Source organism: Mandrillus leucophaeus, unplaced genomic scaffold (genome assembly GCF_000951045.1).
Source record: "Mandrillus leucophaeus isolate KB7577 unplaced genomic scaffold, Mleu.le_1.0 Scaffold649, whole genome shotgun sequence".
Classification (NCBI taxonomy): domain Eukaryota; kingdom Metazoa; phylum Chordata; class Mammalia; order Primates; family Cercopithecidae; genus Mandrillus; species Mandrillus leucophaeus.
The window spans coordinates 227,262-252,670 of NW_012107019.1; the positions used below are offsets into that span (position 1 = coordinate 227,262).

The following is a 25,409-nucleotide window of genomic DNA, read 5'->3' on the forward strand; positions in this document are numbered from 1 at the left end:
CTATAGGTGCCCGCCATCACGCCCGGCTAATTTTTTGTATTTTTAGTAGAGACAGGGTTTCACTGTGTTAGCTGGGATGGTCTCGATCTCCTAAACTCGTGATCCACCCGCCTCAGCCTCCCAAAGTACTGGGATTACAGGCATGAAACACCAGGCCCAGCCAAAAATCAGTAACATTTATATAGGCCAACAGCAAACAATCTGAAAAAGAAATCAAGAATCCCATTTATGATCACTACAGCTAAAATAAAATACCTAGGAATTAAGCAAAGAAGTGAATGATCTCTACAATTAAAACTATAAAACACTGATGCAAGAAATTGAAGACACAAAAAAATGGAAAGATATTCTATGTTCATGAATTAGAAGAACCAGTATTGTTAAAATGTCCATGCTGGGTGCAGTGGCTCACATCGGTAATCCTAGCTCTTAGGGAGGCAGAGGTAGGATGATAGCTTGAGCCCAGGAGTGTGAGACCTGCCTGGGCAATTTAGCGAGACCCAGTTCTCCACTGAAAGGAAAAAACAACAACAACAAAGTACTCAGTATGTCCAAGTGCCATACTTTGGCCTATTGTTGGCCAGGCATGGTGGCTCACGCCTGTAATCCCAGCACTTTGGAAGGCTGAGGTGGGTGGATCACCTGAGGTCAGGAGTTCGAGACCAGCCTGGCCAACAGGGCAAAACCCTGTCTCTACTAAAAACACAAAAATTAACTGGGTGTAGTGGCTTATGCCTATAGTCCCAACTACTCAGGAGGCTGAGGCAAGAGAATCGCTTGAACCTGGGAGGTGGAGGTTGCAAAGAGCTGAGATAGTGCCAGTGCACTCCAGCCTGGGCGACAGAGACAGACTCCAACCCAAAAACAACAACAACAACAACAACAAAATCCATACTACCCAAAGCTATCTATAGATTCAAAATAATCCCTATTAAAATACCAATGATATTCTTCACAGAAATAGAAAAGACAATCCTAAAATCTATACGGAACCACAAACTACCCAGAATAACCAAAGCTATTCTAAGCAAAAAGAACAAAACTGGAGGAATCACGTTACCTGAGTTCAAATTATACTACAGAGCTATAGTAACCAAAACAGCACGGCACTTACATAAAAACAGACACACAGACCAGTGGAACAGAATAGAGAAGTCAGAGATAAATCTATACATCTACAGTGAACTTATTTTAACAAAGATGCCAAGAACTTAACTCTGGGGAAAGGGCAGTCTCTTCAATAAATGGTACTGGATATCATTATGCAAAATAATGAAACTAGACCCCCTATCTCTTGCAATATACAAAAATCCAATCAAAATGGATCAAAGATTTAAATCTAAGACCTGAAAATAGTAAAATGAAACTGGAGAAACGCTCCCTGGACATTGGTGTGGACAAAGATTTCTTGAGTAATGCTCCATAAGTCCAGGGAACCAAAGCAAAAAGGAACAAATGGGATCATATCAAATTAAAAAGCTTCTGCACAGCAAAGGAAACAACCAACGAAGTGAGAGACATCCAACAGAATGGGTGAAAATACATGCAAACTCCCCATCTCACAAGGGATGACTAACCAGAATATATAAGGAGCTCAAACAACTCTACAGGAAAAACTCTAATAACCCAATTTTAAAAATAGGCACAAGGAGGGCCGGGCATGGTGTCTCATCCCTGTAATACCAGCACTTTGGGAGGCTAAGGTGGGTGGACTGCTTGAGCCCAGGTGTTTAAGACTAGCCTGGGCAACATGGCAAAACCCCATCTCTACAAAAAAATAGAAAAAATTACCTGGGCATGGTGGCACATGCCTGTAATCTCAGTCACTTGGAAGATGAGGTGGGAAGATCACTTCAGCCCGGGCTGTCAAGGCAGCAGTGAGCTGTGATTGTGCCACTGTACTCCAGCCTGGGTGAAGGAGTGAGATCCTCAAAAAAAAAAGACAAAAGATCTAAACATATTTATTCTAAACAGATATTTATATCTCAAAAGAGGCTGGACATGGTGGTTCATGCCTATAATGCCAGCACTTTGGGATGCTGAGGTGGGAGGATCCCTTGAGTCCAGGAGTTTGAAACCAGCCTGGGCAACACAGGGAGATCCTGTCTCTCCAGAAAATTAAAAAATCAGCCAGGCATGGTGGTGTACACCTATAGTCCCAGCTACTCAGAGGCTGACATGGACGGATAGCTTGAGCCTGGGAGGTTGAGCGTGATCATACCACTGCACTCCAGCCTGGGCGACAGAGTGAGATCCTGTCTCAAAAAAATAAAATAAAATAAAAAAATTAATAGGCACAGAAAATGTGGTATATGTAGATGCAGAACACAATGTAGCACTATTTAGCCATAAAAAAGAATGAAATCCTATCATTTGTAAAAACATGCATGAAACTGAAGGTCATTATGTTAAGTGAAGTAACAGGCACAGGAAGACAAACTTCACATGCTCTCACTTATTTGTGGGAGCTAAAAATTAAAAAAATTAAATTCATGGAGCTTGAAAGTAGAAGGATGGTTACCAGAGGCTAAGAAGGGTAATGGGAAGAGGTTAATGGGCACATAAAAATAGAAAGAATGCATAAGACCTAGTATTTGCTAGCACAACAAAGTGACTATAGTAATAAATAATGTAATTGTACATTTAAAAATAACTAAAGAGTATAATGGGATTGTTCATAACATAAATGATAAATGCTTGAGAGGATGGATACACCGTTTACTCCAATATGATTATTATGCACTGCATGCCTGTATCAAACTATGTCATGTAACTCATAAATATATATACCTACTATGTACCCACAAAAATAAAAAAAATAAAAAGTTCATCTACAAAATAAATGAGGATTATGATGCCTACCTCATGGGGTTGTTTAATAGACTAAAGTGTGCCTAGCAGAGCCCCTGCACATTGCAGGTATTCTATCAATGTGAATTGCCTCTACCTTCTTTCTCCCACACTTCAGGGATTGAGATAGTTAACATTTTAATCAAAGTCTAATTGCTGAATACATACAGCTGTGGGATGCAGGGACAGGGTGCACTTGAGATTACAGTACACTCTGAGAGGTACAGAAACAAGATCAGGTCTACTTTGGCAGAATTCCTGGGGAATCCTGATTTGGCTTCCCTCTCAACCCTCTACCCTCTTCTAATATTGTTTGAGGACTGGCAGGTATTACAGATATGCTAAAGTGCTCGCTCTTGGGAAAACTAATTGGAAAGGACTTTAGAGGTCTATGACAGACTTTGCTTTCTGACAGGTGATATACATGGGCAGTGAGCAAACTGTAACAGACTCAGTGGGACCCAATGTTGTAAACTAGTAGGATATTAAGCTAGAGTCAAGGTAATATAAATACTCATTAAATTCAGTAAGAACAAACTTAGGGTAAGTCACTTAGGACAAAAAACATCCTGTGAGAGGAAGACAGGAAAAGGAATAAATATTGTGCAAACATAGTACAAGATAAATTGGCAAGAAAGAGGGTATGGATTAGGTATGGAGGCTTTGGAGTCAGGCAGTCACGGTCTGAGTCTGAGTTCCCTCATCTGTAAAACTTTCATAAAGTAAGAAAGCATATTTAAGACACCTAGCACAATGCCTGAGACAAACAGGTGCTTAGTAAATATTACCTGTTATTATCATTATAGATCATAGTCAACCATAATCTAAGTTATTCATCATCGGTGTTGTAATTTAAGAGACAATCACAACACTAAGTTGTACCCAGCAGTAAGTCACACAGGAACTTGGGTGGTGATTAGTCATCCACAGACAAGGACATTGTATAAATGACAATTGGCTGTCCTGTCTCAGGGAAAAAGAGCAATAATTATAAAGCCTGTGAGAAACAATGCAAAGCAGTATGAAGAAAGTTGTGGGTGTTTTCTCACTAAAAAAATATCAGGGTAGGGAGAGACTTTCCTGACTAAAATACAACTCAGAGGCAAAAGATGAATGAGGCGAACATCAAGACACTTGCACCAGAGGGACTGCCCGCCCGCCAGTTGCTCCTGCAATCTCCCCCGCTCCACTGTCTCCACTTCCCACTTTTTCTGAGTACTTTAAAAAAATCCCTCATTCTCTAGACTCCTAAGAGTTGATGTAAAATTTTCTCCTTCTGTTTATGCTTGATGGTGCTCTTATAATCACTCTAGCATTTATACTGATTTACACTGTTTGTTGATTCTATCTTAGTAGCTTTAAAATGTAAAGCTACAGGAAGAAGGGTAGGATGTGTACAACTGTCACAGCAATTTTGCAGATTCTAAACTTTCAAAATAAGTCAGTTGTTCCTAAGATGAATTAGTTCCTTTTAGGGTCACAATAAATAACAGATTAGAAGAAAAATGCTTTGTCAATCCAATTACGAGGGAGCTACTGCTCTCCCCACACCAACAGAGCTCCAACACACTCCTGTGGAAATGGTAAACTCTATTAGCCCGACAACAACTGTGAATTGAAATTCTTGTGAAAGACTGAATTATCAGATTTTTAAAAATCCTCTAGTTTTAATTAGTGATTAGAAAGGGTAAATGGTAGAGTTGGTATCATTTTGCATGAAGAAGTAAAGAGAACAACACCATTCTAAAAAAGCCCAATGTTTTTTGGCAAGTCTGCCCAAAAGTGAAGAAATGGATTCAAGTTCCCTTAAAGGGAAAGAGAACACCACATGGCCATTTTTCAAACTACAATTCAGATCTTTGTTGTTGGTTTTTTTGTTTTGTTTTGTGTGTGTGTGTTTTTTTTCTGTTTTTGAGACACAGGTTTGCTCTATTGCTCAAGCTGGAGTGCAGTGGTGTGATCTTGGCTCACTGCAACCTCCACCTCCTGGGCTCAAATGATCCTTCTACCTCTGCCTCCTGAGTAGCTGGGACCACAGGCATGCACCACCATGCCTGGCTAATTTTTGCATTTTTTGTAGAGATGGAGTTTCATTCACCATGTTGCCCAGGCTGGTCTCGAACTCCTGAGCTCAAGCGATCTGCCCTCCTCGGCCTCCCAAAGTGCTGGGATTACAGGTGTGAGCCACCATGCCCTGCCAGTTCTTTGTTTAAGGGATTCAGAATCAAGGCAAATAGGGAAAACTTATAGCCAGATGCGGTCACCTATAATACTCTACCTATTCTCTGTCTCCAGTTCATTCTTGCGTAGATTTGCATCATCTAGAAGGCTCTGCAATAAGGCTATTTTTTCATTGTCCGAACCTTCTTGGTTAAGCTTTAACATCTTATTCTCATGCTGAAGACGAATAAGTTTCTCCCTGAATGAACAAAATAAAAACTAAATATTATATACACAGTCATTTGGTGCATCAATATACAACACAGGTATCAAATCCAGCTAAGCACTCTTACAAATTTAATACCAGAACAGAAATGAAAAATAAAGAAAGTGCAACAAATTCAGCTATTATAGCTGGCAAAGACACCACATTTAGGGTTTTAAATATTTTCTTTATAGAAATAATATAGTCTCTAAATACAATGATTTGTAATAAATATGATTTCAAAATCCTATTTCTTCCCTGATTTAAACTATGAATGCATTTATTTATCTGTTATTTGATTCTTATTAGAGAACATAATCTCTAGTGCTATGCTCTTAAATTATCAATCATTTGGTGGCAAGATATTATATCCGACAAGAATCATTTCAAGACATTCAGTCTACCCATTTCTGTAATATGTAAAATTAAATTCTTGAAACAAGCCAGATCATTACAATCAGGTTACCGGACTGCACTGTTTTGGACTCTGTATATGCCAAAAGCTTACATTAAGGGATATTAAAAACAGTATCCATACAGAACTTGCCACCATATTTACTGCAGGGACAAAATAATTAAATGTTAGTTCATATGAAGACATACTTGTTGAAGATATAATTCATTCTTTTCTTTACACAGGGTCATCTTTAGGGGGCCCCATGAAGACAGTATGAACAGATACCAAATACTATGAAAAGCTGTGGAAAAGCTTCTTGTGGATAAAGAAAAATCAAAGAAAGAAAGAAACATGCACATACACGCATTGCTCTTATTTTATAAACATAATAAATCTTTTACTTTTGCTACTGAAAAGATGAACCAAATCTGTGATCTAATTCAAGCAACTATTTAGAATTTGATGTATTCTATTATGGGCAACAGGGACTTTGTTGTTTTTTTTTGAGATGGCGTCTCTGTCACCCAGGCTGAAGTGCAGTGGCGCCATCTAGGCTCACTGCAACCCTGCCTCAGAGGTTCAAATGATTCTCGTGCCTCAGCCTCATGAGTACCTGGGATTTCAGGCATGTGCTAGCATGCCCAGCTAATTTTTTTGTATTTTTAGTAGAGATGGGGTTTTGCCATGTTGGCCAGGATGGTCTCGAACTCCCAGCCTCAAGTGATCCACCTGCCCTGGCCTCCCAAAGTGCTGGCATTACACATGTAAGCCACCGCACCTGACCTATCATTGTTCCTAGTTTAAAAAACCAACTGTATTACCAATACGTTTCCTTAAAAATTGTGAGTTGTTTTGGACATAACCACTTACTTATAAACGTTCATGAATATGTGTTCATTTATTCAACAAATCTTATTAGTTCAATTATAAAGTAGCATATCAGATGGCAAAAAAGAAAAAGGTACACAAGATACTTCCAGACTTGGTGCTGCCTTACACGCCTTTTGTTTGTACTTCTTCTTATTTTTTTTTTTGAGATGGACTTTTGCTCTTGTTGCCCAGACTGGAGAGCAATGGTGCGATCTCAGCTCACTGCAACCTCTGCCTCCTGGGTTCAAGTGATTCTCCTACCTCACCCTCCTGAGTAGCTGAGATTACAGGCATGCATCACCAAACCCAGCTAATTTTGTACTTTTTTAGTAGAGACAGGGTTTCGCCATGTTGGTCAGGCTGGTCTTGAACTCTGACCTCAGGTGATCCACCTACCTTGACCTCCCAAGGTGCTAGGATTACAGGAGTGAACCACTGCGCCTGGCCCATTTGTCCTTCTTAAACAAATGTTAACCAACAACTACAAATTGTTTCCATTTATTCAACAAGTATTTGAAAGCTTATTTCAATTTTTACAGTGTATGAAACCCTTACACAAATGTTATTTAGTATCTACCAAGGAAGTTTATGAAGAAGCAAGGCCAGTGTCCATTTTAAAAAGGGGCAAATAGGCCCCAAAAAGGTAAAAAGCAATATTCAGAATTAATCAGTCTCCTTTTAATGGACATTTGGTGTCTCCCCCACTTATTTTTCATTTTTATACATAAAGCTAGTTATGCATAAAAATAAATGAAACTGGCTGGGTGCGGTGGTTTACACCTGTAATCCCAGCACTTTGGGAGGGCAAGGCAGGCGGATTACTTCAGCTCAAGGAGTTCAAGACCAGCCTGGGAAACATGGCAAAACCCGGTCTCTACAAAAAATAGCCAGGCGTGGTGGCATGTGCCTGAGATCCTAGCTACTAAGCAGGCTGAGGTAGGAGGATTGCTTGAGCCCAGAAGGTCAAGGCTGCAGTGAGCTGTGACCACGCCACTGCACTCCAGCCTGGGTGACAGAGCAAGACCTTGCTTCTAAATAAATAAATAAATAAATGGAATTTTAAAAATGCTATGAATAAAAAATATAAGGTATGATTGAGGGAAGAGTAGTTTAAGATGGGGAGTCATTTCCTCCTGTCTATAGCATTATGTCTTTCCCAGACCTTTCCATGTGGTTAGCAGATAAATCTTTTTTTTTTTTTTTTTGAGACAGAGTCTTGCTCTGTCTCCCAGGCTGGAGTGCAGTGGCACAACCTCAGCTCACTGCAAGCTCCGCCTCCTGGGTTCACATCATTTTCCTGCCTCAGCCTCCCGACTACCTGGGATTACAGGTGCCTGCCACCACGCCTGGCTAATTTTTTGTATTTTTAGTACAGACAGGGTTTCACCATGTTAGCTAGAATGGTCTCGATCTCCTGAACTTGTGATCCGCCCACCTCAGCCTCCCAAAGTGCTGGGATTACAGGTGTTAGCCACCAAGCCCAGCCGGTTAGCAGACAAATCTTAATAACTAATGATTTTGCATGCTGATAGCTAAGCACAACTATTGTCTACAGGCCAAATGTCTTCATTGTTTAATGTCTGCTGAGGATACTCAAGCTTAGGACATAATAATTGGCTTTGTATGTGTGAAAGATTGTCTTATTGAAGTGAGCAAATCAATTTTCCATAGGGCCAGCAGAAGAAAGATTCTAACATGTTGAAAACATAAAAATTTAACACTGAGTTCATGTTGAAAATGTTGGTTAGAAAGAATAAGGAAATGATCTTCTTCATATTGTAGAGAAGTATGTTTTCTCCAGGAATACTGTGCAGTGTAAATGTGAACACCACAATCTCCTTACCTGATTTCAGGTGTAACAATCTCTGCAGCTAGACTGTCTGAAGACTCCTGACTTCCAAGAGGCATTAACCCTGTAAATATACAAACATAAATATAAGGCTAATGGAAAACACAGTTATACAACTTTCGATATGAAACCCTACTTTGAGCATTAATTTTTAACAGCAAAAATAATTTTCAAGTAAAGGACCGTGTCACAGTGGTCTTAAAATATTATTAAGTGTGGCCTTAATAAAAATACCATTTTAAGTATTTTTAAGTATACAATAGAATGGCATTCAGTATATTCACAATGTTGTGTAACCATCACTGCTACGTATTTTCAAAACTTTTTCATCATCCAAATCACAAACTCTGTAACCATTAAGCAGTAATTCCCTATTCCTCCCTCCCCTATCCCCTGGTAACCTCTATTCTATTCTACTTTTTTTTTTTTTTTGAGACGGAGTCTCGCTCTGTTGCCCAGGCTGGAATGCAATGGCACGATCTCAGCTCACTGCAACCTCTGCCTCCTGGGGTCGGGCAATTCTTTTGTCTCAGCCTCCCGAGTAGCTGGGATTACAGGTGCCCACCCAACTAATTTTTCGTATTTCTAGAAGAGATGGGGTTTCACCATGTTGGCCAGGCTGGTCTTGAACTCCTGACTTCAGGTGATCCTCCCGCCTGAGCCTCCCAAAGTGCTGGGATTACAGGCGTGAGCCACTGTGCCCAGCCTTACTTTTTAAATGTAATGATGTAACATACATATTTCTCTCTGTCAGGTGTATAGAAAATATTCCTTATTATTATTATTATTTTTTTGAGATGGAGTCTCACTTTGTCGCCCAGGCTGGAGTGTAGTGGCATGATCTTGGCTCACTGCAACCTCTGTTTCCTGGGTTCAAGCAATTCTCCTACCTCAGCCTGCTGAGTAGCTGGGATTACAGGCACCTGCCACTACGCCCAGCTAGTTTTTGCATTTTTAGTAGAGACAGGGTTTCACCACGTTGGCCAGGCTGGTCTCGAACTCCTGACCTAAGGCAATCTGCCCGCCTCAGTCTCCCAAAGTGCTGGGATTAAAGGTGTGAGCCACTACACCCGGCCACCTTATTCTTTTAAATGGCTCTACTGTATACAGTTGAATAAGAATACTATTCCTGTATTGCTGAACTTTCAGGCTGTTTCAAAATCTCACTATTAGAAACAATGCTTTAATTCATTAGGGTAAATTTAATTCGTAGAGCAAAAGTGCTAGGTCAAAGGATACATAAACAAAGAGGGTGTCCTAATCCTTTTTCTGTTGCTTATAACAGAACTGAAACTGAGTAATTTATAAGAAACACTATTTTTGGCTGGCTGTGGTGACTCATGCCTGTAACCCCAGCACTTTGGGAGGCCGAGGTGGGTGGATCGATTGGGCTCAGGAGTTCGAGACCAGCCTGAGCAACATGGTGAGACCCCATCTCCACCAAAAATACAAAAAATTAGGTGAGCACCGTGGTGCATGCCTGTATTCCCAGCTACTTGGGAAGCTGAGGTGGGAGGATCACTTGAGCCCAGGAGGCAGAGGCCAGACCATGCCACTGCATCCCAGCTTGGGTAAACAAGTGAGACCTCATCTCAAAAAAAAAAAAAAGAAATTATTATTTACAATTCTAGAGGCTGAGAAGTCCAAGACTGAGGGCGCACATCTGGTAAGAGCCTGCCTGCTGGTGAGGACTCTGCAGAGTCCCGAGGCAACACGGGGCATCACATAGTGAGGGGGTTGAGCATGCTCACTTGTTTGCTCAGGTCTCTCTTTTTATTGAGGAGTTTCACTCTTGTCACCCAGGCTGGAATACAGTGGCACGATCTTGGTTAACTGCAACCTCCGCCTCTCATGTTCAACTGATTCTCCTGCCTCAGCCTCCCCAGTAACTGGGATTACAGATGCCCATCTCCACACCCAGCTAATCCTTGTATTTTTAGTAGAGACCAGTTTTTGCCATGTCAGCCAGGCTGGTCTCAAACTCCTGACCTCAGGAGATCCACCCGCCTCAGGCCTTTCAAAGTCCTGGGATTACAGGCATGAGCCACTGCACCAGGCCCTCTTTTTCTTATAAAGCAACCAGTACCACTCCCATGATGACGCATTACTCCATTAACGTATTAATCCATGGATGCATTAATCCATCCCTGAGGGCAGAGTCCTCATGCTTTAATCACCTCTTGAAGGCCCCACCTCTCAAAACTACCACATTGGGTATTAACTTTCAATATGAGTTTCAGAGGGGACATTCAAACTATAGCAGCAAGGTTAAAACATATAGGTTTATAGGTGCAAAGAAACAAATGTGATAGTTTACATGAAAGGGCTTATGGTTTCTTGATTATATCAGAGCTGAGAGAAAAAGGGTTAAACTTCAGGTGAGATTCTTAAAATTGCATAAAAACTCATGTAGAGGCTGGGTGCAGTGGCTCATGCCTGTAATCCCAGCACATTGGGAGGCCAATGCAGGCAGATCACCTGAGGTCAGGAGTTCAAGACCAGCCTGGTCAACATGGTGACACCCTGTCTCTACTAAAAATACAAAAAATTAGCTGGGTATGGTGGCGGGCGCCTGTAATTCCAGCTACTCTGGAGGCTGAGGCAGGAGAATCACTTGAACCTGGGAGGCGGAGGCTGCAATGAGCCGAGATCACACCACTGTGCTCCAGCCTGGGCAAAAAGAGCAAAATTCCACCTCAAAAAAAAGAAAAAAAAGAAAAGAAAAAACAACACTCATGTGGAGATGCTTAGAGATATCTGAAAGAACTGTGAGGCAGCAATGAGGATGCAGTTATAATCACAAACGACATACTTTTGGTGAAAAAAAGAAAGATATATAATAATTTCCTTAAGTTGTCCTTGGTAATCTAGAATAGAGAAAAAAAATTTGGATATCTCAATTAGGATTTGACAGCTTGGTCTAGAAACAGGTCAAGAGAATAAAGAAGGGGAGTGGTGGTAAGAACAAAATGAAAATGGTTTCTGTGCAGCTGGGTAAACTGGAAAATGAAGCAAGAAGACAGCTGATTAATAAGACAACAGAGAGAGAGCAAGGAGGTGAAATGAAAGAGAGGAGCAGGGAAAAAAGAATGTTGTAGTCAGAGGAAAAGAAAAATTCCAGTTCCAGGTAACTAAAAAGCCACAGGCTGGTTACTAGTCTGGGAGTGAACTGTGAAGCCAAACAAGCGATCCATCAGCCTCCACCATCCCCAGCTGATGACAAAGGAGTGGGAGGGGTAAACCTTGAGCCAAGTGTGGTTCTTTTCCTGGGAGAAAGAGCAGTTTTCTCCTTAGGATCTAAGTTCCTTAATGGATTGACACCTACTCAACTTTTCTTAGTTGAAAAAAAATCACTGCTTTAGGAAGTCTGATGTACTTAAAAGAAAATTATTATTTTCTTTTAGAGACAGGGTCTCGCTGTCACCCATGCTGGAGTGAAGTGGCACAGTTTTGGCTCACTGTAACCTCAAACTCCTGGGCTCAAGTGATCCTCCCATCCGAGCCTTCCAAGTAGCTGGGACTACAGGTATGAACCACTGCACCCAGTCATTATTTTTATTTTTGTAATACATATTTAGAGACAGATGGAGTCTCAATGTGTTGGCCACGCTGAACTCAAGCTCCTGGACTCAAGAAATCTTCCTTTCTTGGCCTCTCAAAGTGCTGGGATTACAGGCACGAGCCACCATGCCTTGCCTATATTCTATTTAATATTTGAAATAATTGTGTTAAGTGTGCAACATTAAATTACCCGCCACTAGGTGTGATCTTAGGGCACCAGCAAAACTAGGTCACCCTGATTTGTCAAGAGTAAATGGTTATCTGGTCGGGCGCGGTGGCACACACCTGTAATCCCAGCACTTTGGGAGGCCATGGAGGGCAGATCACCTGAGGCCAAGAGTTCAAGATCAGCCTGGTCAACATGATGAAACTCTTTCTCTATTAAAAATGCAAAAAGTGGCTGGGTGCGGTGGCTCATGCCTGTAATCCCAGCACTTTGAGAGGCCGAGGCGGGTGGATCACCTGAGGCCAGGAGTTCAAGATCAGCCTGGTCAACATGATGAAACTCCTTCTCTATTAAAAATGCAAAAAGTGGCTGGGTGCGGTGGCTCATGCCTGTAATCCCAGCACTTTGAGAGGCCAAGGCGGGCGGATCACCTGAGGTCAGGAGTTCGAGACCAGCCTGGCCAACATGGTGAAACCCTGTCTTTACTAAATATACAAAATTTAGCTGGTCGTGGTGGCAGTTCACCTGTAATCCCAGGTACTCGGGAGGCTAAGGCAGGAGAATCGCTTGAAATTGGGAGGCGGAGGTTGTGCTGAGCTTAGATTGCGCCATTGCACTCCAGCCTGGGGGACAAGAGCAAGACTTCGTCTTAAAAACACTCCAGTCTGGGCGACAAGAGCGAGACTCCATCTCAAAAAAAGAAAAAAGAAAATAGTTATCTGATATCTTCTTAAGAAAGAATATCAGAGTATTACAGCCAACTTTTCTGTATTACATTTAATACAGCACAACTTTTTCTATATTACATTTAATACTGTTTTCATTTAAAATTACATATTGGGGAGTGCTTTGCCTTACTAAGAGCATCTAAAACTCTTCATCTGGCTCTGGAGAAAGAAGTTATGATTCTCATTTTGCAGAACAAACCAAGTCTTGGAGAGTTTAGTTACTAGCTCAAGCTGCAGGGCAGAGACCATTATGATGGTATTCAACATTTATGACACCTTATGTTTATGATGATACATACCAGTTTTCTTTTTAAAGTTGTGAATCTTTTTGGGCCTTCTTTAATGGTTAAGTGTTTTGGTTTTTTTGGGTTTTTTTGGAGACAGTCTCACTCTGTTGCCCAGGCTGAAGTGCAGTGGTGCTATTTCAGCTCACTGTGGCATCCACCTCCCGGGTTCAAGCAATTCTTGTGCCTCAGCCTCTTGAGTAGCTAGAATTACAGGCACGCACCACCATGCCTGGCTAATTTTTCTATTTTTAGTAGAGGCGGAGTTTTGCCATGTTGGCCAGGCTGGTCTCCAACTTCTGGCCTCAAGTGATCCACCTGCCTTGGCCTCCCAAAGTGCTGGGATCACAGGCGTCAGCCACTGTGCCCAGTCTAATGGTTAAGTGTTTTAATCAAATAAAGTATACCATAAAGTTAACCTAAATATGTTTTGGGATATCTCCACACATCTTTTTTTTTTTTTTTTCTTCTTAGTGATTGAAAGTTTGAATGATACGGAATCATCAGCCCACCTAAATGATTGAGCTTTGGGTCTTTTTGGGTTAACCAAGGAAAAGTGAGAAGGAAGTCAAGGAAGCCAAGAAACTACTCTCACGCCCTTCTGTGGTTGGTTGTATTTGCAAGACAGGGGGTCCCCAAGTGTCTTCACTTTTTGATCCTTAGCATGGTTCCCATTTTAGAAGCTGAAGTCCCAGACTCCTTTCTGCTTATATAAGGGGTGTCAGGCAACAGAGTGTTATTTAAGAAAATTTTTTCTGTAAGTCATTTCATTAATACTTCTTGAGGACTGTATGATCTCACACTGATAACAAAGGGGATGACAGAAAGGTCAGATACAAACATGTTCTCCCAACATGTCCCAACAGTGAGGAAATGAATTTTACCTTACATCTGCCTCCATTATTCTATGCCAGAGGGCCTAAAACATTGATGTGCACAAAAAACATCTGGGGCACTGTTTTAAATTTCACCTTTCTGAACCTTGTCCCCCGAGTCCCTGATTTGTAGGCATGAGTGGACCTGGGAATCTGCATCCCAGGTGATTCTAACATTATCCATCATGCTGTAAGAAACACTATTCTTTTTTGTTTTGTTTTGTTTTGTTTTTCAAACAGAGTCTTGCTCTGTCCCCTAGGGTGGAGTGCAGTGGCGCAATCTCAGCTCACTGCAAGCTCTGCCTCCCAGGTTCACGACATTCTCCTGCCTCAGCCTCCCAAGTAGCTGGGACTACAGGTGCCTGCCACCATGCCCAGCTAATTTTTTGTATTTTTAGTAGAGATGGGGTTTCACTGTGTTAGCCAGGATGGTCTTGATCTCCTGACCTCGTGATCTGTCCACCTCAGCCTCTCAAAGTGCTGGGATTACAGGCATGAGCCACCGTGCCTGGCCAAGAAACACCATTCTTACACAAACTTGATGAGGTTTAAAAAACTCAAGTTGCAATTAAGTCTTTGTTTCTGTCATCCTTGCCAAATTATCCTATTACTAAATTGGCCCTTTTCTTTTTCTTTTTTTTTTGTTGCCCAGGCTGGAATGCAGTGGCGCAACCTCAGCTCACTGGAGTGACCTCAGCTCACTGGAGCCTCTGCCTCCCAGGCTCAAGTGATCCTCCTGCCTTAGTCTCCTGAGTAGTTGGGCCCACAGGCACATGCCACCATGATCAGCTAATTTTAAAATTTTTTTTTGTGGGGGGGTGTCTTGCTATGTTGCCCAGGCTGCTCTTGAACTTGTGAGCTCAAGCCCTCTGTCCACCTCAGCCTCCCCAAGGGTTGGGATTACAGGTGTCACCACCATGCCCGGCCTAAATTTGCCCTTTTCTACAAAACACTGACAGCCCCTAACCTGAATAGCATTGCTGGATCTAAGCTTAAATTGTCTGCCCAAAGCAATTTACAACAAAGTAGGAATTAGATTTAAAACATCTTTTATGGCACTTGGATTAAAATATATATATATACACACATCCACATATATACACACACATCTACATCTACATCTACATCTACATCTACATCTACATCTACATCTTGGCCAGGCGCGGTGGCTCACACCTGTAATCTCAGCACTTTGGGAGGCTGAGGTGGGCGGATCACACAGTCAGGAGATTGAGACCATCCTGGCTAACACGGTGAAACCCTGTCTCTACTAAAAATACAAAAAATTAGCCGGGCGTGGTGGCACACCCCTGTAGTCCCAGGTACTAGGGAGGCTGTGGCAGGATAATCGCTTGAACCTGGGAGCCAAGATCTCGCCACTGCACTCCAGCCTGGCAACAGAGTGAGACTCCGTCTCAAAATATGTATCTATCTTAAGGGAAGTATTAAGAATACCTCTATTACACTACTTTTGTTTCTCCTTTGGAGAAATTAGCACGGCAGCATCGTCTAATTCAAAAGCTGTAGAAGTCAACATCCACTTCTTTTCATGGGCCTGTTAAAGCCCTATCATTCATTCTTGACTCATCCTATGTCTTTGGGAAGCCTTTCTGGGTAAACCTATCCACAAGGAAAATCCTTTATGTCACTACCAGCCCTTGCACACGTTTCAATTATAGCACTTATCATCTTGTACCACAATTGCCTAATTTATTTTTGTATCTCCAGCTCTAATACATACAGTGCCTGGCAAACAGCAGGTGCTAAATAATTGTGGGATGAATGAGTCCACGGCAAGAGACTAGGCCGGGAGTTTTAAAAATCAATGCTGACTGAGAAATGAAGTACGGAAATGTCAAGGGCTGCAATAAAAATAATCCCTAACAGCACAGAATCCTCATTAAGGGAACACAGGTCAGGCACGTGTCCCAGCCCGGCGGCGCTGAGGGGTTGGTGGTGTCTTCATTGTTACGAAACATGTGGGCTCTCTCCTCCCCGCAACCCCTCAAGAGCCCGGCCTCCCAGGTTCCCACTCTTATGTGCGCCCCACCCGTGACCGACTCTCCCCAGGCCGCTGCTTGTCCTCGCCAGAGCCACCCCTTCCAGTCGCTACGCCAAGGAGGGGCGTTCAGATCCTCCAGTGAGGGCCTAGGAGGCCTTTCATGGCCAATCAGTAGCCAGGCCCTGCAATTTGGGAGGGACTCGGCATCCACAGGGACAGCTGGACTGCTGGGCGATTCCTTAGGGTGCTTGTTTTACGCAAGGCTTAGAGGTCAAAAATAAGGGGACACAGTACTCTCAGAATGGAAGGGAGCCACACAGACTCTCTGGGTTGGCCATTTTCTAAGACGAACCAACTGCTTTTCAGATTCCTCTCCACCTTTTACGCATTCCTCTGAAAAAAGCGGGTGTGACTGATTTGGCAATTGGCTCAGTGACTGAGGGTTCAGACCACCATTTGGACCAATAAGAAAAGGCAATCGCTGGAGCCTGGGCTTTGCGAAGAGGAGCGCAAGTGGGCCCAATGTTTCATTTCTATCTATTGGTACAATCATGTTCAAGTGAACCAAATAGTTTTATTTATACTATTAGAAATAAATCATCTGGCTGGGCGTGGTGGCTCACGCCTGTAATCCCAGCACTTTGGGAGCCAAGGCGGGTGGATCACCTGAGGTCAGGAGTTCCAGATCAGCCTGGCCAACATGGTGAAACCCTGTCTCTACTAAAAATACAAAAATTAGCCGGGCGTGGTGGTGTGCCTGTAATCCCAACTTTTGGAAGGCTGAGGCAGGAGAACCGCTTGAATCCGGGAAGCAGAGGTTACAGCGAGCGGAGACTGTGCCATTGCACTCTAGCCTGGGCAATAAGAGTGAAACTCCATTTCAAAAAAAAAAGAAAGAAAAGAAAAAAATAAAAGAAAGAAATCATCTGGTTTGTGCTCCCAAAACGTTTTTACCTTGAGTTGTGAGCTGCCCTTCTTGAGCTTGTACACAACGAAGCTCTTCAATGGTTTCCTTCAGAGAATCCCTTTCTGTTCTCAGTCTCTGGAGAGACACAAAAACATGAAGGGTTAGCTTCACGTTTTAAGAACTTATTCACCAGAGGCCTTTGTCTTACCTAATAGAATGATAAACAATAGTGAACATGAACATGTTTTACCTTTTGCTTTTCTATGGAAAGATCATAGAAGGAAGAAAAGATTAAAACAATTTTTCCCATTTAACAATACTGGATATCTACTATGTGCAAGGCAATATGCTATCCACAGTTAAACAAAACTGTCTACTCCATCTTTAACAATTAGTAACTAATTTCTTTCTTTCTTTTTTTTTTTTGAGACGGAGTCTTGCTCTGTCGCCCAGGCTGGAGTGCAGTGGCGGGATCTCGGCTCACTGCAAGCTCCGCCTCCCGGGTTCACGCCATTCTCCTGCCTCAGCCTCCCGAGTAGCTGGGACTACAGGCGCCTGCCACCTCGCCCGGCTAGTTTTTTTTGTATTTTTTTAGTAGAGACGGGGTTTCACCGATTAGCCAGGATGGTCTCGATCTCCTGACCTTGTGATCCGCCCGTCTCGGCCTCCCAAAGTGCTGGGATTACAGGCTTGAGCCACCGCACCCGGCCACTAATTTCTTAACATTCTTTTCACTAGACATAAAACATTGAAGAACAAAGACAATAAATATTCATAAATCATGAAAAAGTAGAAATATTTTTAAAAGATTTGAAATATGCTGAACAACAAAAAGTCCTCTATTAATCATACAGAAAACAAGAAAGCTACACAAACTTATAGAAAGTCATGAGCAGAACAAGGTAAAGGAGACAACAGTGGTAGAAAAGATAACTATATAAAAAATAAATCTGAATGAAGTATTATAAAAATATTCTTTAGACTTTTTTGCCTTATTTCTGAAACACAAATGGAATTCTCCTATAGCTTAAAAATAAACAGGATTTCTAATTTTTAAATTCATAAATAAATTAATGTGGCCAAACATGAATTAAACATAAATGCCTTAATTTTAGCAGCGCTCAAAACCAAAATGCCTAATACATATACTCACATCCTTTTCTTTTTGAAGACTGTCAACTTTTTCTTTTAGCCGCTTATATTCAAAATCTAGTTTATCTGCTTTCTTTGATTCTTCGGATAATCTATTTTGTAGTTCTACTACCTGATACAGAAAGATACCATTACTTATACATAATCTGAAACAGTAGAAATTATCACTATTTTCTTCTATAGGTTTAAGAAAACCAAACCCTCTCCCACCAGTACTCAAATGCATATGATCCAGCAGTCTAACACAGTGGAGAGAACTAGGAATAAAAACCTGCCCAGTTACTATGGGTTCCCAACCAGAATCATCCAGTGTAACAATGTTCAAAATCATAAAAGAATCTATAGGATTTTCATTTCCAGCAATAGAGGTAACTGGGTAGTCTGAAATTCTTTTTGTATAAAACAAAATAAATGCTGGAGTGGGGCAGGGGGATTCCAATTGCATAGCTAAGCTTACAAGAAAATAAGGGAAATCTTCAGAGGTTAAAACCAGAATGAGAAGTTCATGCAGATGCTCTGGGTACCATGAGGTGTCAATAGGAACCTAGAGCTTTAAAAGGAGATGAGTGGTTGTTAAACCACCCTGGGCTCTAAAAGGTAACAAATCAGCAAATAGGTGCATTAGGAAAAAGAAATTTCATCAGCTGGAAAAATAAACTGAGTGCTTTGGGATTAAAAAAGCATAACTTGGGGGTTAAGTGCAGTGGCTCACGCCTGTAATCCCAGTACTTTGGGAAGCTGAGGCGGGAGGACGGCTTGAACCCAAAATTTGAGACCAGACAAGGCAACATAGTGAGACCCCGTCTCTATAATTTAAAAATTAGCTGGGTGTGGCAGCACATGTCTTAGTTCCTCAGGAGGCTGAGGTGGGACGATCACTTGAGTCCAGGAGTTCAAGATTGCAGTGAGCTATGACCATACCATTGCACTCCAGCCTAGGAAACAGAGTGAGATCCTATCTTAAAAAAAAAGTAAGAATGAAAGAAAAAAGGGTAACTTGGAAGTTTGTAATCACAGCCTGTTAATAATACGTGGACTTGTGTTTGAATTTTTACTACTTGCATTGTCTGGGAAAACCTAAGCCAAGCAATTAGAGGAGTATTAGTTGGTAATGCTGTGGAAAACCTGTCATAAACAAACACACATATTGACCACAGAAACAAAACCTCAACCCATGAGCCTCAGGATTCCCCAAGGTAAAGATGAGCTAATGAAAGAGCAAAATCCAAAATTATAAAGGCCATAAAGAAATATGTCACAATGAACAAGACTCTGTGGAAAACATTAACAGCAATAACAACCAAAAAATAATAGAATAAGATCTCTAAGGATTTCAGATTGGAATTATCAGATACAAAATACACATACTTAAAAAAATAAAGAGAAAAATCTAAATTTTAAAAGCAGTAGGAGGCCAGGCACGGCAGCTCACACCTGTAAGCCTAGCACTTTGGGTGGCTGAGGCAGGCAGATTGCCTGAGCTCAGGAGTTTGAGATCACCCTGGCGGCAACATGGTGAAACTCTGTATCTACTAAAATATAAAAATTCAGCCGGGCTTGGTGACGCACTTCTGTAATCCCAGCTACTCGGGAGAGTGTGGCAGGAGAATTGCTTGAACCCGGGAGGTGGAGGTTGTAGTGAGCTGAGATTGCACCACTGCACTCCAACCTGGGCCACAGAGCCAGACTCTGCCTCAAAATAAATAAATAAATAAATAAAAATAAAATAAAAAACAAAAAGGAGTAAGAGACCATCAAAAATAACCAGAGAGATTTGAAAAAGCACACAAAGAAGGCTTGTAGACAAAATATTATCATTTAAAAAATGAAGTGGCCGGTCACGGTGGCTCATGCCTGTAATCCCAGCACTTTGGGAGGCCAAGGCAGGTGGATCACCGGAAGTCAGGAGTTCGAGACCAGCCTGGCTAACATAGTGACACCCCGCATCTACTAAAAATACACAAAAATTAGCCAGGCATGGTGGTGGGCGCCTGTAATCCCAGCTGCTCAGGAGGCTGAGGCAGGAGAATCACTTGAATGTGGGAGGTGGAGGTTGCAAAAAGCAGAGATTGTGCCACTGCACTCCAGCCTGGACGACAGAGTGAGACTCTGTCTCAAAACAAAACAAAACAAAAAACCAAAAACAAACAGATGAAAACAAACAAACAAAAAACATATAGCAAACTTTGTAATACACTGGCAAAATAAAACATTCTGTATGTAATCAACAAGGAATGCTTTCCCACCATTATTGTTTTTCCCTCCAAGTTGTACTGAAATCTGGGTGTGCTGATTAAGAAGAAAAAAAAGGATATGGAATAGAAAGGGAGAAATTGGGCTGGGTGCAGTGGCTAACACCTATAATCCCAGCCCTTTGGGAGGCCGAGACAGGAGGATGTCTTGAGCCCGGGTATTTAAGACCAGCCTGGGCAACATGATGAAACCCCATCTCTACAAAAATTACAAAATTAGCTGAGTGTGGTGGCACACACTTGTGGTCCTAGCTACTTGGGAAGCTGAGATGGGAGGATCACCCGAGACTGGGGAGGTCGAGGTTGCAGTGAACCATGGCTGCACTACTGCACTCTAGCCTGGGTGACAGAGTGAAACCCTGTCTCAGAAAAAAAAAAAAAAAAAAGACATAAATTCCTTTTATTTCTTTACTATATCCCTTCTGACAAGAGAATCTACAGACATTATCAGAAGTAATATGAGAATTTGGCAAGGTTGCAGAATCAACATATAAAAGTTAATTTCATTCATATAAATTAGTAATAAAGTGAAAATGGTATCTCTATCTAACTGCATTCAAAAAACAACCCAAAACACAAAGCACCTAACAGTAACTACAATGAAATATGCACAAAATCTTTAGAAGAACATTAATAAACTTAACCCAAAGACATGTAAGACCACGGAAAGGTCTCATGTTCAGACAGGAACAACTCTCCCCAAATTGATCAAGAGAGTCAAAGTAATTCCAATTCCCATGAGTTTGGAGTTTAAAGGGAAAGCAAAGGGCTGAGAACAGACTTCTGAAAAAGGACAAAATATGAGAGTCTGCACTACCATCTATCAAAATTGCTAAAAATCTGTAAAACTTGAGAGTGATATTGGTGTAGGAACAGATAAATATACCAAGGGAACAGAAGAAAGTGTTCAGAAACAACCCATAAACAACATGGATACTTTAGATATACAAGATAGAATTGCAGGTCATTGGGGAAGAAAGGACTATTAAATAAATGGTGGTAGGCTGACTGGTTATCCACACAGACAAAAAGAGTCTCAAAGGGATCCCTACTTCACACCCTACACAAAAATTAATTCCAAGTGGATTAAATACCTAAATGTGCAAAACAAACTTTAAATCTTTGTAAAGAAAATAGAGAAGATTAGACTATAAACTTATGTAGGAAATAATTTCTCAAAATATAAAAAGTACAAATCATAAAAGTACTTGAAGTTCATTATGCTGAAATTATCAACCTCAAAAAAGTAAAAGGCCAAGTCATAGACCTATAGGAGATTAAGTAAAAATATATGCAAGTGATAAAGAATATCTAGAACATATAAACAACCTTTAGAAATCAGTAAATGATTCAATCTTTTAAATGGGTAAAAGATAAAAATAGGAAATTTACAAAAGAAATATGGTCAGTCAATATATTTGTAATCAGAGTAACATGAAGTATAATTAAAAGGAGACACCATTTTATACCTATGTAATTGGCAAATTTTACTTATTTTTTCTTTTCTCAAGACAAGGTCTTACATGTCCCATGTTGCCAGCAGAGTCACATGCAGCACAAAAGCAAAGCTGGAGTGCAGTGGTGCAATCATAGCTCACTGCAGCCTCTGAGGCCCAGGCTCAAGCGATCCTTCAACCTCAGCCTCCCAAGTAGCGGGTACCACAGGTTCATGCCACCATACCCAGCTAACTTAAAGTTATTTTTAGAGATGGGGTCTTGCTATGTTTCCCAGGCTGGTCTGGAACTCCTGGGCTCAAGCCATTCTCCTGCCTCAGCCTCCCAAAGTGTTGAGATTACAGGCATGAGACACTGTGCCAGGCCAGCAAAATTTAAAGTTTGCCAATACTGTGTGTTGGTGATGATGTGAAGCAACAGTAATATAAACTGCTTGTTGGTAACACAATAACTTTAAGGAACAATCTGCTAATATCTAACTATATTGACGATACTCTTAGACAGAAATTCCATCAAGTTGTAAAACCTTCACACATGTATAGTAGAGGACCTGTACAATACTATTTATATGGCATTTCTTTTAATACAGGAAAAAAAGCTGAAACATCCTGTAGGACTCTTAACAGGAAAATGGGTAAATTTTGGTACAGAGACTAACTGAAATACTATACAGCAGTGGAAATGAATGTTATAAAGCTATACCTATCATGATAAACAAATCTCACTGAGCAAAAGAAAAAAAATTTATATAAAATTTTGGAACATGTCAAAATGCTATAACTTTTTAGGGATAAATATATATATGTAGCAAAAGTATAGAGAGACAAATGGGAATGAAAGCTGCAGCATGGAGGCTGCCTGTAATGAGGAGGGGGAGAGAATGTTTTATTCAAGCATGAATATTTACTGAACTATGCTTTTACATTTGTGTATTTCTTAAGTATTACATAATAAATAAATAAATAAAAATAAGTAAATAAAAATAAAAGTACCTGCTATGGAGAGTTTAAAGCTCTTTAAATATAAGATAAATATAAATAAATACAATAGGCCGTGCATGGTGGCTCACAGTGGCTCACACCTGTAATCCTAGCACTTTGGAAGGCCGAGGCTGGTGGATCACTTGAGCTCAGGAGTTCAAGACCAGCCTGGGCAACACAGTGAAACCCCGTCTCTACCAAAATACAAAAAGTTAGCCAGGTATGGCGGCATGCGTCTGTAGTCCCAGCTACTTGGGAGGCTGAGGCAGAAGAACTGCTTGAACCTGGGAGGTGGAGGTTGCAGTGAGCTAAGATCACGCCACTGCACTCCAGGCTGGGTGACAGAGTGAGACTTAAGTCTCCTAAAAAAATAAATACAATAAAGAAAAGATAAAAAATAGAATACCATGAAAACAAGTCAGTAATTTTGGTAAGCTACATGCTATAACTGAGAGCTTGCCTGAAACCATCATCAAGATGCTGTGTTTCTTTTACCTGTCTCTTGTAGGTTTCAAGTTGACTTCGCGCTGCGTTGGCCTTTCTTAACTCTTCCTCTAGACTGACAGTGTTCTGCATATACACGGTATTCTTCTCTTCTAAGAGTTTAACCTGCCGCCTTAAATCACCAAGGTCTTCTAGCTTCTTTTTATAAGATTCTACTTGACCTTCTAGTTTAGACACTTTATCAGAAGAATGTCTAGAATTAGATGGGAAATTAAAAAATCAGAAACACATCCACACTTGTAAAGTTGTTTCAGTATTAAGAAGGATTGCCAGGAAACACACACCTAATGAAATAAGACAAAAGTGATTCCAGGTTAATTTTCTGCACAGGTTAAAATATATGACCTAAGTTACAATTACATGTTTAATGGAGATAATAATTTAAGAAACCAAGCAGGAGAGGGCAGCCAGCAGAGTGACATGTGGCACAAAAGAAAAGTAAGTTTAACAGTGTCCAAATAATCTGGCAATTATCAGTGACGACCGGAATAGCAGCTTCAGTGGGGCAGTGTGGGCAGATAGTAGGGTCGAGGAGAGAACGTCAGTTTTACCTTATGTAATCTAAGTTTGGTTCTGGTGGGAAGGAGAGAGTAATAACTCCCTCTCTTTTTAAGATTAAAGAGACCTAAATGTGCATGTGCATGTATGTGTACAAAGGAGAGAGATCCAAAAGGCAAAAGAAATGAGGATTGATGTAACACAGTCCCTGTGTAGGCCAGAAAGGTGGAGGTCCAGAGCACTGAAGAAGGAATTAGCCCTGAACAGGAGGAAGAATAACAGGTCTACACTCTCTAAAGAAAGGGTGGATGGGAACCCAGTGAAGTTTAGAGGTGCAGGAGACAAAAGACAGGGAGAGTCCAGCAGTTCATGGCCTCTTTCTTCCCTGCTATAGGAGACAAGGTCATCTATTGAGACTAAGGCATGGGAGGTGTGGGGGGAGGGCAGCCAGGGGAGTAGAATCCTGAAGAATCGGAATGGCTGTGAGTGAGACAATGAGCAGGGGGAGGGCGGGTCATTGGGAAGAACCCAGCTCAGAAGGAAGCCACCGACTGGCAGCAGCACAAAACTATCAATTACGCATTTCCCCTGTTCTCAGTATTCAAAGAGCAAAAGTAGAAAATGTAGATGGTTGAGATAATCAACAGAGGATAGGAGACTGTACAAGAAGAGGAGTGAAAAAATGAGGTGGCAGGGAGTGAGGCACCTCATGAGAGAACTGAAGGGATAACAACAAGGCGCAGCAAGAAAATGAGGCCTTGCGGGCGTGGCGAGAGAACAGTTCCACAGCTGTACAAGTAAGAAGTGACAGAATTTCTATTTTACAAACACTTGTGTATCACTTAATTGCCAGACACTGTTGCAAGTGTTTACAAATATAAATTCACTCAATTCCTCATATAAACCTGAGGTAGGCATGTGTATTGTTTCCATTTTGCAGATGAGCAAACGGCCATACAGAGGTTGCATAAGCAGTAGACCCGGGATCTCAGCCCAGGTAGCCTGGCTCTTAAGCTTGCTAGATGCTCGGAAACCCTAGAGTTTCTAACACTAGAGCCAAACTGTGCTGGGCAGTGAAGGTGAAGGTGAGGTTTTTACCTCAGCACGTCGATCTCATCTTTCAGAGACTGAGCTTCATCTGCCAAAGTGGTCAGTTCATCATTCTGTTGCCGAAGTTCAGAGATCTCCTTTTCTAACTCTTCACAGCGTATTCGATAATCATCTTTGGCTGCTTCTAGTCTGTAACCAATACATAATAGATCAAGAAAGCACTATTTACTGCCTCCTCATTCTCCTTAGAACAGTAAAAGAAAAATATAAAGCATGAGAATAAAGCCTTCTTGAATATGCCTCCCATGTTAGTGGCCACAAGCTGCATTCTCAAATATTAACTGTCATAAAAATGGACTCCACTGTCCCAAGTCTTGGGAACGGTGACAACTGGTTACTATTTCCCTACCAGAAGGCAAGACAACATGCAATGCTTTTCAGAACTGCAGATACAATTTATTTAAGGGCTTTTAAAATTATAAAATTAACACATATGGTCTGGCACAGTGGCTTACAGTAATAAACCCATTATGTTAATAAAAACAACATACTGTTTACAAAAACTATTTTCTAAAACAAAAAAGTGAGAAGAGTGGCACTGTTT

At 41.3% G+C, this 25,409-nt stretch overlaps 1 protein-coding gene across 1 annotated transcript in view; it reads right to left on the reverse strand.

The window, feature by feature from the left end:
- The window catches only part of HOOK3 (hook microtubule-tethering protein 3), a 128,552-nt gene that overhangs the window by 28,500 nt on the left and 74,643 nt on the right, over nucleotides 1–25,409 (reverse strand). The window contains exons 10-15 of the mRNA XM_012001057.1: nucleotides 24,854–24,994; nucleotides 23,249–23,450; nucleotides 18,068–18,178; nucleotides 16,962–17,049; nucleotides 8,386–8,455; nucleotides 5,129–5,269 (exon numbers count right to left, since the gene is read on the reverse strand). Of these exons, the coding sequence (XP_011856447.1) occupies nucleotides 5,129–5,269; nucleotides 8,386–8,455; nucleotides 16,962–17,049; nucleotides 18,068–18,178; nucleotides 23,249–23,450; nucleotides 24,854–24,994 (753 nt within the window). The remainder of the gene's footprint in view (nucleotides 1–5,128; nucleotides 5,270–8,385; nucleotides 8,456–16,961; nucleotides 17,050–18,067; nucleotides 18,179–23,248; nucleotides 23,451–24,853; nucleotides 24,995–25,409) is intronic.